General features: G+C 43.0%; 3 protein-coding genes across 3 annotated transcripts; 1 reads left to right on the forward strand and 2 right to left on the reverse strand.

Moving 5' to 3' along the window:
* Positions 1-229: 229 nt before the first annotated feature.
* LOC118240468 (cyclin-dependent kinase 5 activator 1-like) lies at positions 230-763 on the reverse strand. The gene has a single exon (XM_035521133.1). The coding sequence runs from the start codon at positions 701-703 to the stop codon at positions 230-232; it is 474 nt and encodes a 157-aa protein (XP_035377026.1). The 5' UTR covers positions 704-763.
* Positions 663-5623, reverse strand: LOC118240469 (rho guanine nucleotide exchange factor 11-like). The gene is made up of 16 exons (XM_035521134.1): positions 5589-5623; positions 5218-5414; positions 4826-4966; positions 4400-4476; positions 4128-4250; positions 3746-3863; positions 3430-3608; positions 3248-3323; positions 2732-2914; positions 2489-2570; positions 2082-2159; positions 1928-1971; positions 1672-1842; positions 1255-1520; positions 961-1083; positions 663-754 (listed from the first exon to the last, which is right to left on the reverse strand). Exons 1-15 carry the CDS (start codon positions 5621-5623, stop codon positions 1012-1014), a joined length of 1842 nt encoding a protein of 613 aa, XP_035377027.1. The 3' UTR covers positions 663-754; positions 961-1011.
* Positions 5624-15982: 10359 nt separating this feature from the next.
* Positions 15983-17581, forward strand: LOC118240470 (rho guanine nucleotide exchange factor 11-like). Its single transcript, XM_035521135.1, has 6 exons — positions 15983-16163; positions 16270-16345; positions 16697-16879; positions 17042-17123; positions 17306-17475; positions 17574-17581. Exons 3-6 carry the CDS (start codon positions 16723-16725, stop codon positions 17579-17581), a joined length of 417 nt encoding a protein of 138 aa, XP_035377028.1. The 5' UTR covers positions 15983-16163; positions 16270-16345; positions 16697-16722.
* Positions 17582-17618: the final 37 nt, after the last annotated feature.

The following is a 17618-nucleotide window of genomic DNA, read 5'->3' on the forward strand; positions in this document are numbered from 1 at the left end:
AGCTGACATTAAAAGCTGCTTTTGACATCTTTGATATCAAGTTAACATAACTAAATCAAGTGGCACATTTTTGGTAAGATTAGGAGATGTAATAACACTAGGTGGGGAGAAATTACATCACACATTATAACAACTGACTTTGCAGTTATGTGTTTTTTTGTTTTTTTTTTAACTAAAATTAATTTTTAACAAAATGTTTAATTAATAAAATATTTTATTATTTAATCCTTTAATGAACCATCTTGTTCTTCAGGTCAGTGAAGACCTGCCAAAAATACTGCGGGTCATTGTTAATCTGCAGCATCTTGCCACTCATGCGGTTAGCAATGTCCAGGGATCGGGCCCAGAAGGCCCCTTTGTTTTCCTCCACCAGGAAAGCTTTGGCTGGGTAGCTGATCTCCTCACACATGTAGGAGCAAGACACATACAAGCATGTGAGCAGGACGGCCTGCAGCTCCTCCTTGGTGGCCACCTCAGCTGAAATGATGTCGCGGCACAGCATGTAGAGAAAGACCACGGTGCTTGGAATGAGGAAGCTTTGCTCCTGCCATTCTGTCAGTGTCACGTAGCGGTCCACAATGCGCAGCCACTGCACAGGCTCGTCAGCAGTCAGGTCCTTCAGCAGGCAGCAACGCCGGCACAAGAACACACCCAGGCATGTGAGCAGCTCGTTGGTGGAGGACTGCATGAGCAGTCTAGGCATGCTTTCAGTGCTGGCCTGGCCCAGCCTTTCAGGCTTACTCGCAGTGGGGGACTGGGTTAAAGAAACAACACAAAAGACAGTTCACAACTGAAACCGGATTATGAGTGATGACAGTGGGCTCCATTTAAACTCAACCCCAAATTATCCCAGTGATTCCAGACTAGATCTTTTTGTTTGGTACAATCAAAAAGAATTGTGGTACAGCATTAAACAGATTTAGCCCCAGTATTTATAAATTGCTTCTTTGACACACTTACCCAAGATAAATAGATGGTGTCCTGATAATGGAGGAAGACCCATGGATGGTGTCATCTGAACTGACTGACAGGTAACTTTTTTCTCACCATTGTGAGCAGTCTACCGTGGTCTGCTTCAATCTCCTATGAAAATGAAAAAAAAGGAGTTAACCAGGATCTCACAAGTGCACAAAGCTATTCTTTTAAAACATAACATGAAAGTGCTAGCTAGCTGCAATGATAGTGTGTGTGTGTGTGTGTGTATGTGTGTGTGTGTGTGTGTTTGAGAGAGAGTGAGTAATATATCCACTGTACCCTAAGCTGATGCAGCTTTTTCATCAGCCCCTCCATTGTTTGAAAGATTCCATCCACATTTTTTATCATGCGCTGCCGTATGCTTGCTCGTGATTGGCAGGGCCTCGTTTCATGCCTCAGCATCTCCAGGTGTGAACGGCCTTTTGGTGACTGGCAAGGCATCTCCTGCCCTTCTTGCTGTGAGGACAATGATGTCACTTTCTGCTTCTGACTGGCAGCCTCTAAAGGATCCAAGGATCCAAGGATCAACAGTCTTAGTGTCCTGACTGGCAGAACACAAAGGGTGCAAAAAAGTTGGTAAATATCTGAGCCTGCTAAAATTCTATTTATAAAAACACCACCACCACCACCAGAAATATACTGTTTAACTATCATAGTGCAACAATGACTGTGTAACGGAGTGTAACAAATTCTTACCATCTTGAAGAGCAGCATGAGCCACTTTAGCTTGTCCTCCCACATAACCCTGCCCACCAGTATGCATGTAGGCTTCTGATTGGTCAGTTGCGATAGTAGGTGTGAGAACATTTTCATTATCACACTGTGAATCTCTCTCTATAGAACCAGACTCTTCTGTTAGGGAGCCATCTAGGGACCAAAGGCATCAGCCATAAGTACTACGGAGAGCAAATCCTATGACATTGTATACAAACAAAAACAGACATGGGCTTACCTAGACGACCGACCTGATTACCGTGCAACCGTAGAACCGCAGACCTAGAGGAGATGTCAGGAGTCCAATAATTGTAAGTGCATCTTTGAAATTCTGCCTTCTCTTAACAGCATTACAGCAGCATTAGAAAACTTTAAAAATCCTGAGTACTTACGGAGCTGTTGATCCTTGCTCGGTGGCTTCAATGCCTCCAGAGGCCGAGGAGATGGTCTTTTCTAACAGGTTCTTCCATCTGTGGAAACATCGCTAAAGACATCAGGTCCCAATTTCTACAACAGCACAATGTTGTTAAAATCATCTGAACATATGGGCAAAGTATTCAAAGAAATACTTGCCATATTTCTGAGCTGATTTTGCGGGAAATTCAAATGGTTATCAATTCATGCACAATATCTACTTCACTTAAGGCTTGGTTTCTATACTTCTGGATGCCTGGTTTGTAATTTAAACCATAAATGGCCTGACACCATAAATGTTATCACAATACAGACACAGCAGTGCTGACTGGTTGACCTTGATGAGAAGATGGTGGGTCAGAGAGAGACAAAAAAACAAACTCACGTGTTTTTCTCAGAGGAAATCCCAGCCACCAGCTCGTATATCTGTCTCTCTGATGTACTGATCACATACAAGGCCTTGTTATCTGATAGAGAATAGCAGGTTGTCAAACAATGTATTCAAACTAACCCACATGCAATTTCTAACTGGCTTCTTAATTTTTTAAAAATAAAATAAGACATAGTTATTCCAGACCCATTCATCTATTCTGGCTATTCATAGCTGTAAGAATAACTACAAATATACCTGTAGCCACAGATCTGACAAGAGATGAATCCAAGCGAACAACGGGGCAAAAGGTGGTTTTGAGGTGCATGTTCCCACCCCAAACCCCACCCAGTGAGCGCGCTGGACATCGCAAGATCAAACGGTCACCTGGACCCCTTTGGAGTAGCACCAACATGTCTGAGAGAAGCAGAGCATGAATGTCTGGAACACACACACACACACACACACACACACACAGAGTGAGAATGGACCTGTCAAGTAATCATTTGCAAGAGGAAAAACAAAAATGTATGCAAGCTTGCACACAGATCACTGAAAGCATCCATTCATATTAAAAGTCCTTGAAACATGTGCATACACACGTATGAACATACAGGCAGATGCAGGTGCACACACACACACACAGTTATTCAGACCATGTCATGTGTGAGGTAGCAGGGAACCGAATAACTCCAAGTCAGCATAGCACCATGCTCTCAATAGCTGCATTCCCCAGAGTGAACAGTGATTTGTTCAGCTGTGATGATCTCTTACCTATAGCTTTATCTTTACTAACTTTCCAAGTCAACGGTCCTTCGTGGATCATTTTCTTAGTGGTCAGGTCCAGATTCTACATAGAAAAAGAATATAGTTAATAATTCATACTCTGGATCAGGTGCTCCAAGACCAGAGAAGCTGTTTGGAAGGCAGATGGTGGATACATAGTATGGCCGTACCTTGAACTGAGCAGCGACAGGACTGGCCTGCCTCTCCAGAGGGGACAAGTCTAGCCTGCGCTGATAACGGCTGAGCAGTCGCCGGTGCTCCGTCTCCCTGACGACCTCATTGACAGCTCGTAGTATCCCACGGCAGCACGCCTGTGCCCTCAGCAATGGCTGCAGGTCTGGAGAACCAGCTGTTGTGGGGGCACATACTAGTGTTAATCCAGGAGAAAGGGTGTGTGTGCTTGCCTCCTTGGTAAGCTGGTATGTGTGTGTATACTGAAGTGTTTTCATGGTTCAATACATTGTATGTGAGTGTTTCTATACATGCCTTCTGTGTGTCTGATGATGTTATCCAGCAGCAAGGGGTATTTGGTGAGTCTCTGCATCTCAGACACTAGAAGGTCCTTTAATTGCAGTCGGCGGCAGTGAGGGCTGGCTTCACATTCCTAACACACACACACACACACACACATGAATGAGCCAAGGACATCTAAGTCCAAATGTGGATTCTGTTGACTGCAACACCAATTTATACCTAAAACAGCATCACTAAAATTATGTGCGGCAATAAAAGTCAAATATAAAAGACTGGATAGTCTCCAATTCAAAATATGGGTCAACCAATTCACAACCCAGCCCACTAACAAATATGGCAGAAGCTCTAGTGTTTGTAGGTTTGTCCAAGGCTTTATACCTCTAAAAAGTGTTACCTGTATAAGGTGCGCGAAACGCGGGTCTTTGCGTTTATTTTTAATGAGCTCCAGTGCCTGACTCTGCTGACTGCACAGGTGAGACACCTGCTCCTGGAACTCCTCTCCTGCAGCGTCTTCAAACTAACACGCACACACACAAACACATGAGCTACTGACATATCAAGTAAAGCAACAAGTATATCCCACACTACACAGAACAACCCCTTCATTTTAGACAGCACCAAAAGATGATGTGAACTAGAAAGGGAGTAACACTAGCCAGCTCTCACTCTAGACACCATGATGTCTCCGATGCCTTGAACTATAGGAGAGTCCCTCAGCCTCTTCATGGACTCACACAGATTCGCTGAAACACAAATGCAACACCACAAAACAGAATCTGTTTAAGCGAGCCAGTGTATATGTGGTTTGTTAGAAAGTTGTGTCAGTGGGCAACAGCACTCTACTTGTGTCATGAAGGCCACCACAGAAACAACATGTACAGCCTTCAGTCCATACCTGCTCACAGTAATGGCATGGTGCCGATAGCAGATATTGTTCTGTCATTAAATTCCCAGTTTGGGTGGGTTTTACACTTCTTTAATCTTGATTATGATTTAGACACCAAGTAGGCTTCAGAAAGGTTTGAAAACACACTAAGACAAATGGAGCGGATTTGCACGCACACACACACGCTCGCACACAGAGAGACTGACCATGAAGACTGTAGACCTGGGGCAGGTTGGGGAAGATACAGGAAAGTTCTTCGATGGTCAAAAGGTTCCTCATCTTCTGGAAAAACACCTGATCGAGAACCCTGAGAGTCCGCAAGTGAGATGCTTCCGTTGTGAACAGCTCTGAGGAAGAGGATATAGCAAAGTCACTACAATTTTTTACAAACGTTACACAATTCAGAATTCCACATTTTCATGAGTCAGGATAGAATTATCATATGTGCATAATAAATAGAATACTGTATGTTCTAAAGATTTAGTAGCTATTTAGTTTAAGTTAGATCAGTAAATATTTTTTTTCATTTTACATGTTAACTGTGTACTGGGAGTTGTCTTTTATAGTCAGTTGCTGTGCACCACATTTGCTGTTTTACCATATATGACAGCCTGCCGTTGGATCTCCCGGGAGCCGAGAGAGGCAAGTGTGTGCGGCTCCACTGTCTCCTGCCAGTTCTGACAGTCGACCGTGTCCTCTTCCAAAGGAGGTGCATCAGGCAACAACGCCAGTGGTGTATCCACACTCCTACAGGAAGGGAAGGAGGCATGGGGAAAGAGAGAAAGAGAGACAGAGCTTCAGCAGCAACTTACTAAGATAAATCAAGGTGATGGATATGGATGTTAAAGAACTGGACGGCAGGTGTGCATGTGTGCTCATTAGCATCAGACTAATGAGGTGTATATAGTTATAATTACATCTCAGTCATGCTCATGGATCTCTGCGTCCTGGTGCAAGGCGGTGACATACCTGTCCAGAGTAGATGCTGGAGGCCGGACATTCATGGCTCAGGAACCTCAGCAGCTCTTCCACTAGTGTGTCTACTGAAATATGTTCAATGTTGGATGATCTCTTTAGTGTTTCAGTATCGGTTCATCAAGAACACCTTTTCTGAACGGGTTATCAGACACAACAATGGTCCTTAAAAATTCCACATTACCTATTATGATGTAATAAACCGAGGTGTGAGAGCTGCAGTAGTGATCTAAGCCAGTTAGCTAGCTAGCTATGTTCTTGTCCAGACACTTTAATGCCTCATGGCTGGTGCAATGACACAATATTCAACATTTCCTTCTGATTCTACTTTTAATTCTGTGACATTAGCTAAGCAACTATAAAGCTACTCCAATGCCAGTGTCGTTAGACGTATCAAAACGTATCAAACATAGCTTTAGCTAGGCTAGCTACTCAGACCTTCTATGAAACAATCACAACTTAGTAAATTTGTAGTTGCTAATCACAGTAAAGTGGTTTTTCTTTTTGTTGTGTAAAAAGAGTTACCTTGTTACCTTGCTAGCTAACAGTTAGCTAGTAACAATGCCATCAAAAGTAGTTCTCCGCTGATACAATATAGCTAAGAGAAGTTTGGCTCGGAATGTGACTGATTGAAAAACAAAACTACATCACAAATAGCGTTATGCAATAATACCTAAAGTATATACATCAAATAGAAACTTCCGGTCCCCCTGCTGCGTGGAGAAAGCTGAAACGATACTTTGCAATTCATTAAAGTATGACGTGTGTGTGAGATGTTTTTGTTTTCTCATTTATTGTTAAGGGTCCCTGGGGTCCTGGAAATCCTCGACCTGTCTGCAATTCAAAAGGGGTAAAACCAGTTGTTGCATTTACTGAACATCTCATTTGCATTAATGCCAAAGGTAAGGCGTCAACCCAATTTAGTTTTGTCTGTGCACAGATTTTGGCCACTTTGTTTTTCACATTTAGATTCATCCTTTCCACCTTACCTTGAGACTGAGGATGATACACTGCCCCAAATGAATGTTTCAGACCCAGCATTTTCTCTAACTCCTGCAAATTGCGCGCTGTAAAATGAGTGCCATTATCTGATCTCACCTTTCTCGGAAACCCATGGTGAGGAATGTACTGGTTCACCAGGAACTTTACCACTGAAGCACTGTCTTCCCGTTTTGTTGGCCACGCTTCCGGCCACCCTGTGTAGTTGTCTACGCACATCAATACGTATGTGTACCCCTGTGCTGAGTCCACCATGTCTGTGTAGTCAATTACTATCTCTTCCCCTGGTGTTAATGACAACGGATACTTACCGGGTGCCACCTTAATTGTAGGTTTGGGATTGTACTGTTGACATACTCTACATGTCCCCTGCACTTTATGATAGCTACTCTTTCTGGTCCCTGCAAGGCCTTTGCCAGCTCCCTCATTTCTGCCTCATGTTTAATTGGTTTGTTTCCCGCTGTCCTAAACCCTGCTCTCATCCATTGTCTTAGCTCCACATGTGCTGCCCCTACCGTGTAAGCAGAGTCAGTATAAATATTCACTTCCTTGCCCTTTGCTAACTTCAAGGCCTCCACTACTGCCATTACCTCAGCTCGCTGTGCTGATTGCTAACCTTTCAGCCTTTCTGCTTTCATCGTCGAAAATTCATCTACTTCTCCCTGTGTTTCTGCCACCACTGCATACCCTGTTTTTATATTCCCGTCTGGTCCTCTAAATCCACACCCATCAGTGAACATGTTCCGTGCTCCTGGAATTGGTTCTCCTTCTAGGTCTGGTCTCACCTTCTCCTGCTTTTTGACTTCCTGTTCGCACTGATGAGGCTCTCCTCCTCCCAACATGTCTGCCATGTTGATTCCTTCATGTGTGTACGTGATGTGTGGTGCTTCCAAAATTTTGCTGATCCTCTGTTGCCTTAGTGCTGTCAAGGTGAAGGCTTGTGAGTTCACGTATGCTATTACACTTTGTGTGGTTAGTACCATGATTGGATATCCCATTACCAGATGCGCTGTATTGTTAGAAGTTAACAAGCCTATGCATTATCTAATACTGCGCACCCTTTTAATAATGCAATGTAATTACTCACCCACATTCTATACTTCATGCTATGTCATGTGCTTTTCATCACTAACCCCATCTCACAACGTTAAGAATATTCAATATTTATTTATTTGAGTATGCCCTTTTGGGCTGGCCAGCTAGGGGGCGTTGGCGCATATAGGGGTTAATTGGCATTACTGATTTGTTACAATTTTTTATTATTTTTTTTATCAACATAGAGTTCATTTGATGACTTTATTGGCAAGAGATCAGCCTGCTGTTTAAAAAGGAGCTGTCCAAGGTGTAAGGTATCACTCAGGGTTCAAAAATATGTAAAATGACTAAAATGCATTTATTTTCCAAATTCAAAGAGAAATTTTGCAATATTTCAAGGAACGGGTATTATTCCTCATCTTTGATTTAACACTAGAATCAATGCTAAACATGCTTGCAATGCACTGAATGTGTTTTATGAGAATGTTTCAGTTTTCAAAGACGATTCAACATCACGCCAGCGCATCATTGAAGGGTAAGGAATAGGCTTTATGCAAGTTCAGAGGACTGTCATAAAGAGTTTTATAGTGTTTTGAAATATATCCACTTGTGGGAACCACACACAGTAACTTTGTGCTAAAATTTTGACTATTCAAATAACATGATAGCCTTACCCTCACAAAGGTTTTTCCAGAACATGTGCATTGATAAGAATTGTTGATGATTTATGTCGTAGCCATGGCCGAGAGGACGATAGACTAGAAATCCACTGGGGTTTCCCCGTGCAGTTTGGCTAGTAGAGGTCAAGCCAGAATCCACACAGGAGCCCTACATTTGGAACTGGGCAGGTTGCATTGCAGACTGCCAGCCAGTGGTCTGCCCTGTACCTGCACCCTGGGCTGGCAGAGGCCCATAGTAGCTGCTTTTTTGTGGAGCATCACTGGCAGACTGTTGGCTTGTAGAGGCAATAGAAGAACCAGCACTGGAGCCCTGCATCTGCAACTGGCTAGTCTGCCCTCTCCATGTCTGCCATCCATTTGCAAACCGAAAAGGAACGGCCCCGCGAGAGCTGCCACGTTGTTCAGTATCCTTGACAGGCTGTCGGCTAGTAGAGGTTACACCAGAACTCCCACTGGCACTTTGACTAGCTAAGAGTCTGGATTTCAGCTGTGTGTAGCTTTGAGATTGAGGGGAAGGAACACGAGAAGGTTGGACCTTCTTTGAAGGATAGTATGTTGGGTGGCCTGAGGATGGAGCCCTGTAGTCTCCCTGATGGGTAGGAGCAGATTGAACAGACACAGTGTGCATTGTTGAACCAGTATACCGAGTTGGGAAGCCTTAAGCACTGGATATAGAGTCCAAGCTGCCAGCAGACCCCTGTTGCCAGACACCTTGTTGAAACGGACCACTAGAAGTCTGGGGGGTGCCAAAGACACGATTAGCACTCTGCCCCTGAAACTGAATTTCACCATTACCAGAAGAATCCTGCAGTTGAGCTTTGGTTACAAGTCCAGGGAATTGCTGGCCACCTTGGAACACAGACTGGTAATACCCAGCAGAGCCACTTGCAGTCTGTGCACTTGAATCCATTTGACTTCTGGAACCACTCCTTAAACATCCACCCGCAGTCTGACTGGGTTCCAGGCCTTGCTGAGGGAACACAGAGCTACTTTGCTTAGATGCAACACTGGAAGGAGAGCCCTCCATCTTGGTCAGATAAGGTAGGTAGCCAACTTCTTGGGGCTGAGCCACAGAAGCTGATGTTGCTACACCATATCAATGTGGTGCAGATTTGTTCCACACTTGAAGGGGATGAACAGAGCAGAGATTGCTTAAATTCCTGAATATAGACACAAAGCATCATCATTTGTGGTTTGATCTGAACAGTTTCTTACCACCAAGCCCCTCTGCATCCCTCAGCTGAAATATGACAAGGAGGAGTAACCAGAGCCTACAAGACAAAAAGGCATTTAAACATGAAAATCAACTCTCTCAAACACATACAAGGTAACGCCATAACATAAGCACAGGATATGACTACCTTCTGCTCCACCACATTGTACTGCTAGACAGGGGGAAACCCCAATACCCAGTTTCATACACCAACCCTTCCCCCTGGGAAAAGCACAGACAGACACAAGTTTCCAGTTTGTCTGCATTCCTTTTAAGCCTCTCATTAAAGTTAGCTGATAAGAATCACCTGTTCAAACTCTTTTCAGCCATTATCTAACCAATTAAAGGAACCTACGAGTGAGTACCAAGAGCTAGAAATGATATTGGGCTGATATTAAGCATAACAGTAATATTGCGGTAGTACCAGAGGCTGCATTAATTGTACAGGCCTTAATGTTCATTTCTGGTTTGTTTGTTTCCTTCTCACATGGGTGGAATTGAGTTTGGCTGTTTGTTTGTTGAGCATTTGAATCCATCAAATATCCATGTTTCACTTTATTTTTGTTTGGAAATATTTTGGAGCCATTGTTATTCCTTTCATACATCTAGTCTTGATGAAGGTTAGATGTAGGCTGGAGTTGTGAGGAATACAAAATTATCTTTCAGACACAGAATTATGATCAAAATTATAACAACATGAAGGTTGTTTCTCAAAATGTCCTAACATCCTTTTCAGATAAAATGTTATTTTTCCTTTCCATGAAAATGTATTACATTGATCTTATTAATGTCAGATGGACATGCTTAAACAGAGACACTGCATGGACGTGTCTCTTCACTTTAAACAGAGATAAACATGTAGAAGTGTTCTGTATATTTTACGGGACCTGATAGAGATCTGGTGGGGGAGGGATGTACTGTACAGTTCTGGGTTTGTGGTGGTCCATGCAGAATCCAACAACGCTCACCATCATATCCAACTAACAATGTTTTGATATTTAGTTATATATATTAGAAATCCCACATGAAGTCTAATGCGTCAGTCATTGTAGTGATGCATGTGAACATGTAGAGTAGCAGCAGTTTTAATGTATTGTATGCTCATATAATATCCTGTGTAGCTGTACCTGTTTATGATAAATGGCTTTATTGGTGTTACTTTTGAAAAGTGAAAGATTCTCATTAGTCAGCTTTCATTCACAGCAAGGCATGCACAAGAGGAAGAGTGGCAATAACATATTTTCAGAAAAAAAAAAAAAAATTCACCGTGAGAAAATGAATACTACTCAGATACAAGTGTAGAAGAGAGTCCTCAGTCTTTCCTGACAACTACCAATCAGATAAATCACCAATAATTAATTCCTCATTGTTTACTGCTGTTTTTCATGGTCATGCTTTCATTCAAAGGAGAGTGTATGAGGATACCGGTAGGTGAAGGAGCGAGATAGAGCCCATAATACCATTACACTCGTCTCATCCTGCTGTACACACTCATATAGGCTTCATAGATGCAGAGAGGCTGTCACTTGTTGACTAAAATATATTTTTCCTGTCCAATCTGGTTCATTGAGAGTAAAAAGGAGTATGAAGCTACTAAACAGGACAGGGACAACTGACAATTTAAGAGATGGCTTAGATGATAATGGACTTTAAAAAATTAATAAAATCTCCACACATCATTAAGAATAGTAAAGTACTCCCCAGCATTTGGAGGTGTGGTCATTCAAACAAATACATAACTAAAAAGAAACGAGAGAAGCACCAGAGGAGGGGAAGACGGTTGGAGAGCAGAGACAACTGGGAAGGATATTAGCAGACAGAATGAGAAGAGAGGGGGCTGGAGAGAAGTGGAGAGGTTAAAGTGAGAAGAGGTCCTTGATGCACACCCAAATGTACTTGTACATCACTTCCTAAACCTTGGTCACAATATCTGGACTCGTCTTCATACAAATGCATAGATTTCTGAGCATTAGTATACTTTGCCCCTCAATTCTCTTATGAGGGAGTGAATTCCCTGTGACCTGTTCAGTTTATGATTATGGCCTTGCTCTGCATGGCAAGTTTTAAAATTATGCTGAGTGGCAATACAGCATCAGATGAGGGAACACTGGTGAAGAGTGAAGAGTAGAGAAAGAAAAGAGACAAGGCATTTGTACACTGCACAAGAGAATTTCATTTCAATACAACTAAATAACCGAGTAATTACAGAACAGTCACCCAGTAGCATTAGATCTGATTTACACTTCAGGTAAAGGGACAGATTCTCATGGTACAATGCAGTACAACGTGGCCAACATTAGTGCAGGCAGCAGGTCACGTGGTCTACAGTTTGTTACATGGAGACGTGTATTCTGTAATGGCCACATCACCTACAGGAGAGAATAAAGGAAAACAGGTTCTTATTCATACTACACAGGAGGACATTATAGCACATTTAGTGTAATTATAATTCAGTTCATATGATCTTGTTCCTTAATTACATATTGAAGAGTGAAGTGAAATAAGGTTGGTCATTTCTACTTCCAAAAATGACTCATGTAACATCTGTCCCAACCCTCATCTTCCATTATGGAATCTGAGGATAATGGGACTGGTTCTTACTGGGCTGGTAGTAGTCGTAGATCTTCAGCTGGCTTCAGGTTCTGCACCACTATATCCTGCTGGATAACCAGAGTGTAGGTCTTGGTCTCTCCCTTCTTCAGCTCGGGGAAGGGAGACAGCTGTATCACCATACAAAATCACATAGACCATTGTTAATGTTTGTCCCAACATACAACACACTGTTCATCTTGCAAGCAAGTTGATCTGAAACTGTTGAACTAGTGAAAGCCTGTTCTTACCCCGTTCAAGTACATGACGACGTTTCTCTCCATTTGATCCACATGCTTTACAGTGGCATTCTCCTGTAGACAGATTATTTATAAGCAGACCAGCTAATGCATGATGGGTATTTTCAGTGAGGTCAAAGTTACCGCTATAGAGCCAGATACTGGTATCAGTGACCCCTCAACCAGACTGAACCCAGACAGCAGCTTGACCTCAATGACCACCATGTCCGTCTCAGTCCTGTTATCATTATACCCGAAAGACAAATTAAAGCAAAGTCAAAGGGTTACATGGGCAAAGCCATTCTTTCCTCTTGTTCTCTAGTAGAGCTCAGCTGACAGTCACAGTGACCCCCACAGACAGGTTTGGGGCACTGCAGTTTGATGTTGTGTTGATTGAGATACTGAAGGAGGAGAAGTCATTGGGAGGAGGGATGTTGTAGTGCTGGGTGAACTGGAAGAGAAATATTAGTAGCATACAGGATCCCTAGAGTCATTTACACACCCAAGAAACTATTCAAAATGGTCTTCAAGCATATCCACACCAAGGTGCCCCATGATCAGCACAGGAAGTGGCACCAGACTAACCTGCACAAACACAAAGCCTTGGCCTGATGCCCTGACATTGTAAACCCCAGTCACTTCCTGCAGCTGGATCTGCTGGTACAGTAGTCTGTTGTTCCGGTACACCATGAACTGGGTCTTCAAGCCGTGCGGCGACGTCACAGTCACCGCAATGGTGTCTGTTGTACTGTAGGTTGCAGTGTTATATTTTGCCAGAGCCTGAAGAGCCACTACAGTGTCCTGGGCAGAGAAAAGGATTAAAAACAGAGATACAATATTGAGGGGGTTTTAAGAACAGGAGCTGACCCTGCTCCTATACTGACCAAATTGGTACTTATTGTAGGGTATTGTTTTACACTGGTGTTGTCTAACAAACAATAAGGACTAGAGCTTAAGATAGACATTTTGTATTTTGTACTTCTAGGCATCAGCATTGACCCCTGTACATTATTTCATTAGTATCTTGGTCCAACCTACTGTACTGGCTAGGATGTATTCTATGAGGAAATGAAAGCACATTTACCTGACACTTTTATCCAAAGCAACTTACAATTATGACTGAGTACAACTTGAGCAATTGAGAATTAAGGGCCTTGCTCAGGGGCCCAACAGTGGCAGGGTTTGAACCCAGACTCTAACAAATATCAAGTACCTTAACCAGTGAGCTACCACTGCCATGAGCGCATTTGTAAGTTGCTCTGGATAAGAGCGTCTGGATGGAAAGAGAAGGAAGGGAGAGAGAGAAGGATAGAAAGTGATGGTCCGAGAGGTGGAGGGGGGTGACTGATGTCCGATGTTGTGGTGGTACGGGTGAAGATCAGGTCCAGAACATTGGCCGCTTTGTGAGTCCGAGGAGAGTGGTTGAGAGTGAGGTCAAATGCTGTCAACAGTGCAAGGATGCAGGAGGAATGTAGCTTGTCTGATGGATACACACACACACACACAAACACACCAAACGAACACAGGACACAACACTTGAAAAAATCTGCTTTTTTCTCTTATGCTTAGTGTTTTTCAATAATACTCACATGAATGCTTTATTGTCCAAGACAGGAGACATTATGCACTGTCTGCATTGAAATACCTTTAAATATAATTTATTTGAATATCAGTTGTCCTTCAGTCTGGCAATGGTCATTTTCATGTGTCTTACTTGTCCATTTTATGCTTATTCATATCCCCCAAAAGTCTGTTTAGACAAGCGGTAACTTTAAGCTCTTTCGTGGTGCTCTGTGGTATCTTTACGCACCCCATGTCTTGTCTTAAACTGGTTGTTTTTCCAGAGCCAATAGTTTGATGCTTTATCATGGACGTTGAGCCAAAGCCATCATTTAGGCCCAGCCGACAATTAACTGTCCAAAATGGTATCTGGAAAGAGAGTCTAGCTAACTGGAAGATGTCCACTCTCTTGAAGAAAAATCATGGACAACAAGAAGATGGAAACAGACGGTGGAAAAGAAATCATATATATACAGCAAATGTGGTGCACAGCAACTGACTATAAAAGACAACTCCCAGTACACAGTTAACATGTAAAGTGAAAAAAAATTATTTACTGATCTAACTTAAACTAAATAGCTACTAAATCTTTTGAACATACAGTATTCTATTTATTATGCACATATGGTAATTCTATCCTGACTCATGAAAATGTGGAATTCTGAATTGTGTAACGTTTGTAAGAAATTGTAGTGACTTTGCTATATCCTCTTCCTCAGAGCTGTTCACAACGGAAGCATCTCACCTGCGGACTCTCAGGGTTCTCGATCAGGTGTTCTTCCAGAAGATGAGGAAGCTTTTGACCGTCGAAGAACTTTCCTGTATCTTCCCCAACCTGCCCCAGTTCTACAGTCTTCATGGTCAGTCTCTCTGTACGCGTGTGTGTGCGTGCGTCCAAATGTGCTCCATTTGTCTTAGTGTGTTATCAAACCTACATTTCTGAAGCCTACTTGGTGTCTAAATCATAATCAAGATTAAAGAAGTGTAAAACCCACCCAAACTGGGAATTTAATGACAAAACAATATCAGCTATCGGCACCATGCCATTACTGTGAGCAGGTATGGACTGGAGGCTGTACATGTTGTTTCTGCGGTGGCCTTCATGACACAAGTAGAGTTCTGTTGCCCACTGACACAACTTTCTAACAAACCACATATACACTGGCTCGCTGAAACAGATTCTGTTTTGTGGTGTTGCATTTGTGTTTCAGCGAATCTGTGTGAGTCCATGAAGAGGCTGAGGGACTCTCCTATAGTTCAAGGCATAGGAGACATCATAGTGTCTAGAGTGAGAGCTGGCTAGTGTTACTCCCTTTCTAGTTCACATCATCTTTTGGTGCTGTCTAAAATGAAGGGGTTGTTCTGTGTAGTGTGGGATATACTTGTTGCTTTACTTGATATGTCAGTAGCTCATGTGTTTGTGTGTGTGCGTGTTAGTTTGAAGACGCTGCAGGAGAGGAGTTCCAGGAGCAGGTGTCTCACCTGTGCAGTCAGCAGAGTCAGGCACTGGAGCTCATTAAAAATAAACGCAAAGACCCGCGTTTCGCGCACCTTATACAGGTAACACTTTTTAGAGGTATAAAGCCTTTGGACAAACCTACAAACACTAGAGCTTCTGCCATATTTGTTAGTGGGCTGGGTTGTGAATTGGTTGACCCATATTTTGAATTGGAGACTATCCAGTCTTTTAGATTTGACTTTTATTGCAGCACATAACTTCTAGTGATGCTGTTTTAGGTATAAATTGGTGTTGCAGTCAACAGAATCCACATTTGGACTTAGATGTCCTTGGCTCATTCGTGTGTGTGTGTGTGTGTTAGGAATGTGAAGCCAGCCCTCACTGCCGCCGACTACAATTAAAGGACCTTCTAGTGTCTGAGATGCAGAGACTCACCAAATACCCTTTGCTGCTGGATAACATCATCAGACACACAGAAGGCATGTATAGAAACACTCACATACAATGTATTGAACCATGAAAACACTTCAGTATACACACACATACCAGCTTACCAAGGAGGCAAGCACACACACCCTTTCTCCTGGATTAACACTAGTATGTGCCCCCACAACAGCTGGTTCTCCAGACCTGCAGCCATTGCTGAGGGCACAGGCGTGCTGCCGTGGGATACTACGAGCTGTCAATGAGGTCGTCAGGGAGACGGAGCACCGGCGACTGCTCAGCCGTTATCAGCGCAGGCTAGACTTGTCCCCTCTGGAGGGGCAGGCCAGTCCTGTCGCTGCTCAGTTCAAGGTACGGCCTTACTATGTATCCACCATCTGCCTTCCAAACAGCTTCTCTGGTCTTGGAGCACCTGATCCAGAGTATGAATTATTAACTATATTCTTTTTCTATGTAGAATCTGGACCTGACCACTAAGAAACTGATCCACGAAGGACCGTTGACTTGGAAAGTTAGTAAAGATAAAGCTATAGGTAAGAGATCATCACAGCTGAACAAATCACTGTTAACTCTGGGGAATGCAGCTATTGAGAGCATGGGGCTATGCTGACTTGGAGTTATTTGGTTCCCTGCTACCTCACACATGACATGGTCTGAATAACTGTGTGTGTGTGTGTGTGTGTGTGTGTGTGTACACCTGCATCTGCCTGTATGTTCATACGTGTGTATACACATGTTTCAAGGACTTTTAATGTGAATGGATGCTTTCAATGATCTGTGTGCAAGCTTGCATACATTTTTGTTTTTCCTCTTGCAAATGATTACTTGACAGGTCCATTCTCACTCTGTGTGTGTGTGTGTGTGTGTGTGTGTGTGTGTTCCAGACATTCATGCTCTGCTTCTCTCAGACATGTTGGTGCTACTCCAAAGGGGTTCAGGTGACCGTTTGATCTTGCGATGTCCAGCGCGCTCACTGGGTGGGGTTTGGGGTAGGAACACGGACCTCAAAACCCCCTTTTGCCCCGTTGTTCGCTTGGATTCATCTCTTGTCAGATCTGTGGCTACAGGTATATTTGTAGTTATTCTTACAGCTATGAATAGCCAGAATAGATGAATGGGTCTGGAATAACTATGTCTTTATTTTATTTTTAAAAAATTAAGAAGCCAGTTAGAAATTGCATGTGGGTTAGTTTGAATACATTGTTTGACAACCTGCTCTTCTCTATCAGATAACAAGGCCTTGTATGTGATCAGTACATCAGAGAGACAGATATACGAGCTGGTGGCTGGGACTTCCTCTGAGAAAAACACGTGAGTTTGTTTTTTTGTCTCTCTCTGACCCACCATCTTCTCATCAAGGTCAACCAGTCAGCACTGCTGTGTCTGTTTTGTGATAACATTTATGGTGTCAGGCCATTTATGTTCAGATGATTTTAACAACATTGTGCTGTTGTAGAAATTGGGACCTGATGGCTTTAGCGATGTTTCCACAGATGGAAGAACCTGTTAGAAAAGACCATCTCCTCGGCCTCTGGAGGCAGTGAAGCCACCAAGCAAGGATCAACAGCTATCCCAACTGACCAATCAGAAGCCTACATGCATACTGGTGGGCAGGGTTATGTGGGAGGACGAGCTAAAATGGCTGATGCTGCTCTTCAAGATGGTAAGAATTTGTTACACTCCGTTACACAGTCATTGTTGCACTATGATAGTTAAACAGTATATTTCTGGTGGTGGTGGTGGTGGTGTTTTTATAAATAGAATTTTAGCAGGCTCAGATATTTACCAACTTTTTTGTACCCTTTG

Source organism: Electrophorus electricus, chromosome 21 (genome assembly GCF_013358815.1).
Source record: "Electrophorus electricus isolate fEleEle1 chromosome 21, fEleEle1.pri, whole genome shotgun sequence".
NCBI classification, from domain to species: domain Eukaryota; kingdom Metazoa; phylum Chordata; class Actinopteri; order Gymnotiformes; family Gymnotidae; genus Electrophorus; species Electrophorus electricus.

Bases quoted from the DNA above. Each gene is read 5' to 3' on its own strand.
- LOC118240468 (XM_035521133.1), bottom strand. From the start codon at position 703: ATGCCTAGACTGCTCATGCAGTCCTCCACCAACGAGCTGCTCACATGC.
- LOC118240469 (XM_035521134.1), bottom strand. From the start codon at position 5,623: ATGAATGTCCGGCCTCCAGCATCTACTCTGGACAG. The intron at 3,864-4,127 runs GTAACACTTTTT...TGTGTGTGTTAG, and splicing joins GTTTCGCGCACCTTATACAG to GAATGTGAAGCCAGCCCTCA. The intron at 1,972-2,081 runs GTAAGTACTCAG...CATCTCCTCTAG, and splicing joins GAGCAAGGATCAACAGCTCC to GTCTGCGGTTCTACGGTTGC.
- LOC118240470 (XM_035521135.1), top strand. From the start codon at position 16,723: ATGTTGGTGCTACTCCAAAGGGGTTCAGGTGACCGTTTGATCTTGCGA. The intron at 16,880-17,041 runs GTATATTTGTAG...CTTCTCTATCAG, and splicing joins TGTCAGATCTGTGGCTACAG to ATAACAAGGCCTTGTATGTG. The intron at 17,124-17,305 runs GTGAGTTTGTTT...ATGTTTCCACAG, and splicing joins ACTTCCTCTGAGAAAAACAC to ATGGAAGAACCTGTTAGAAA.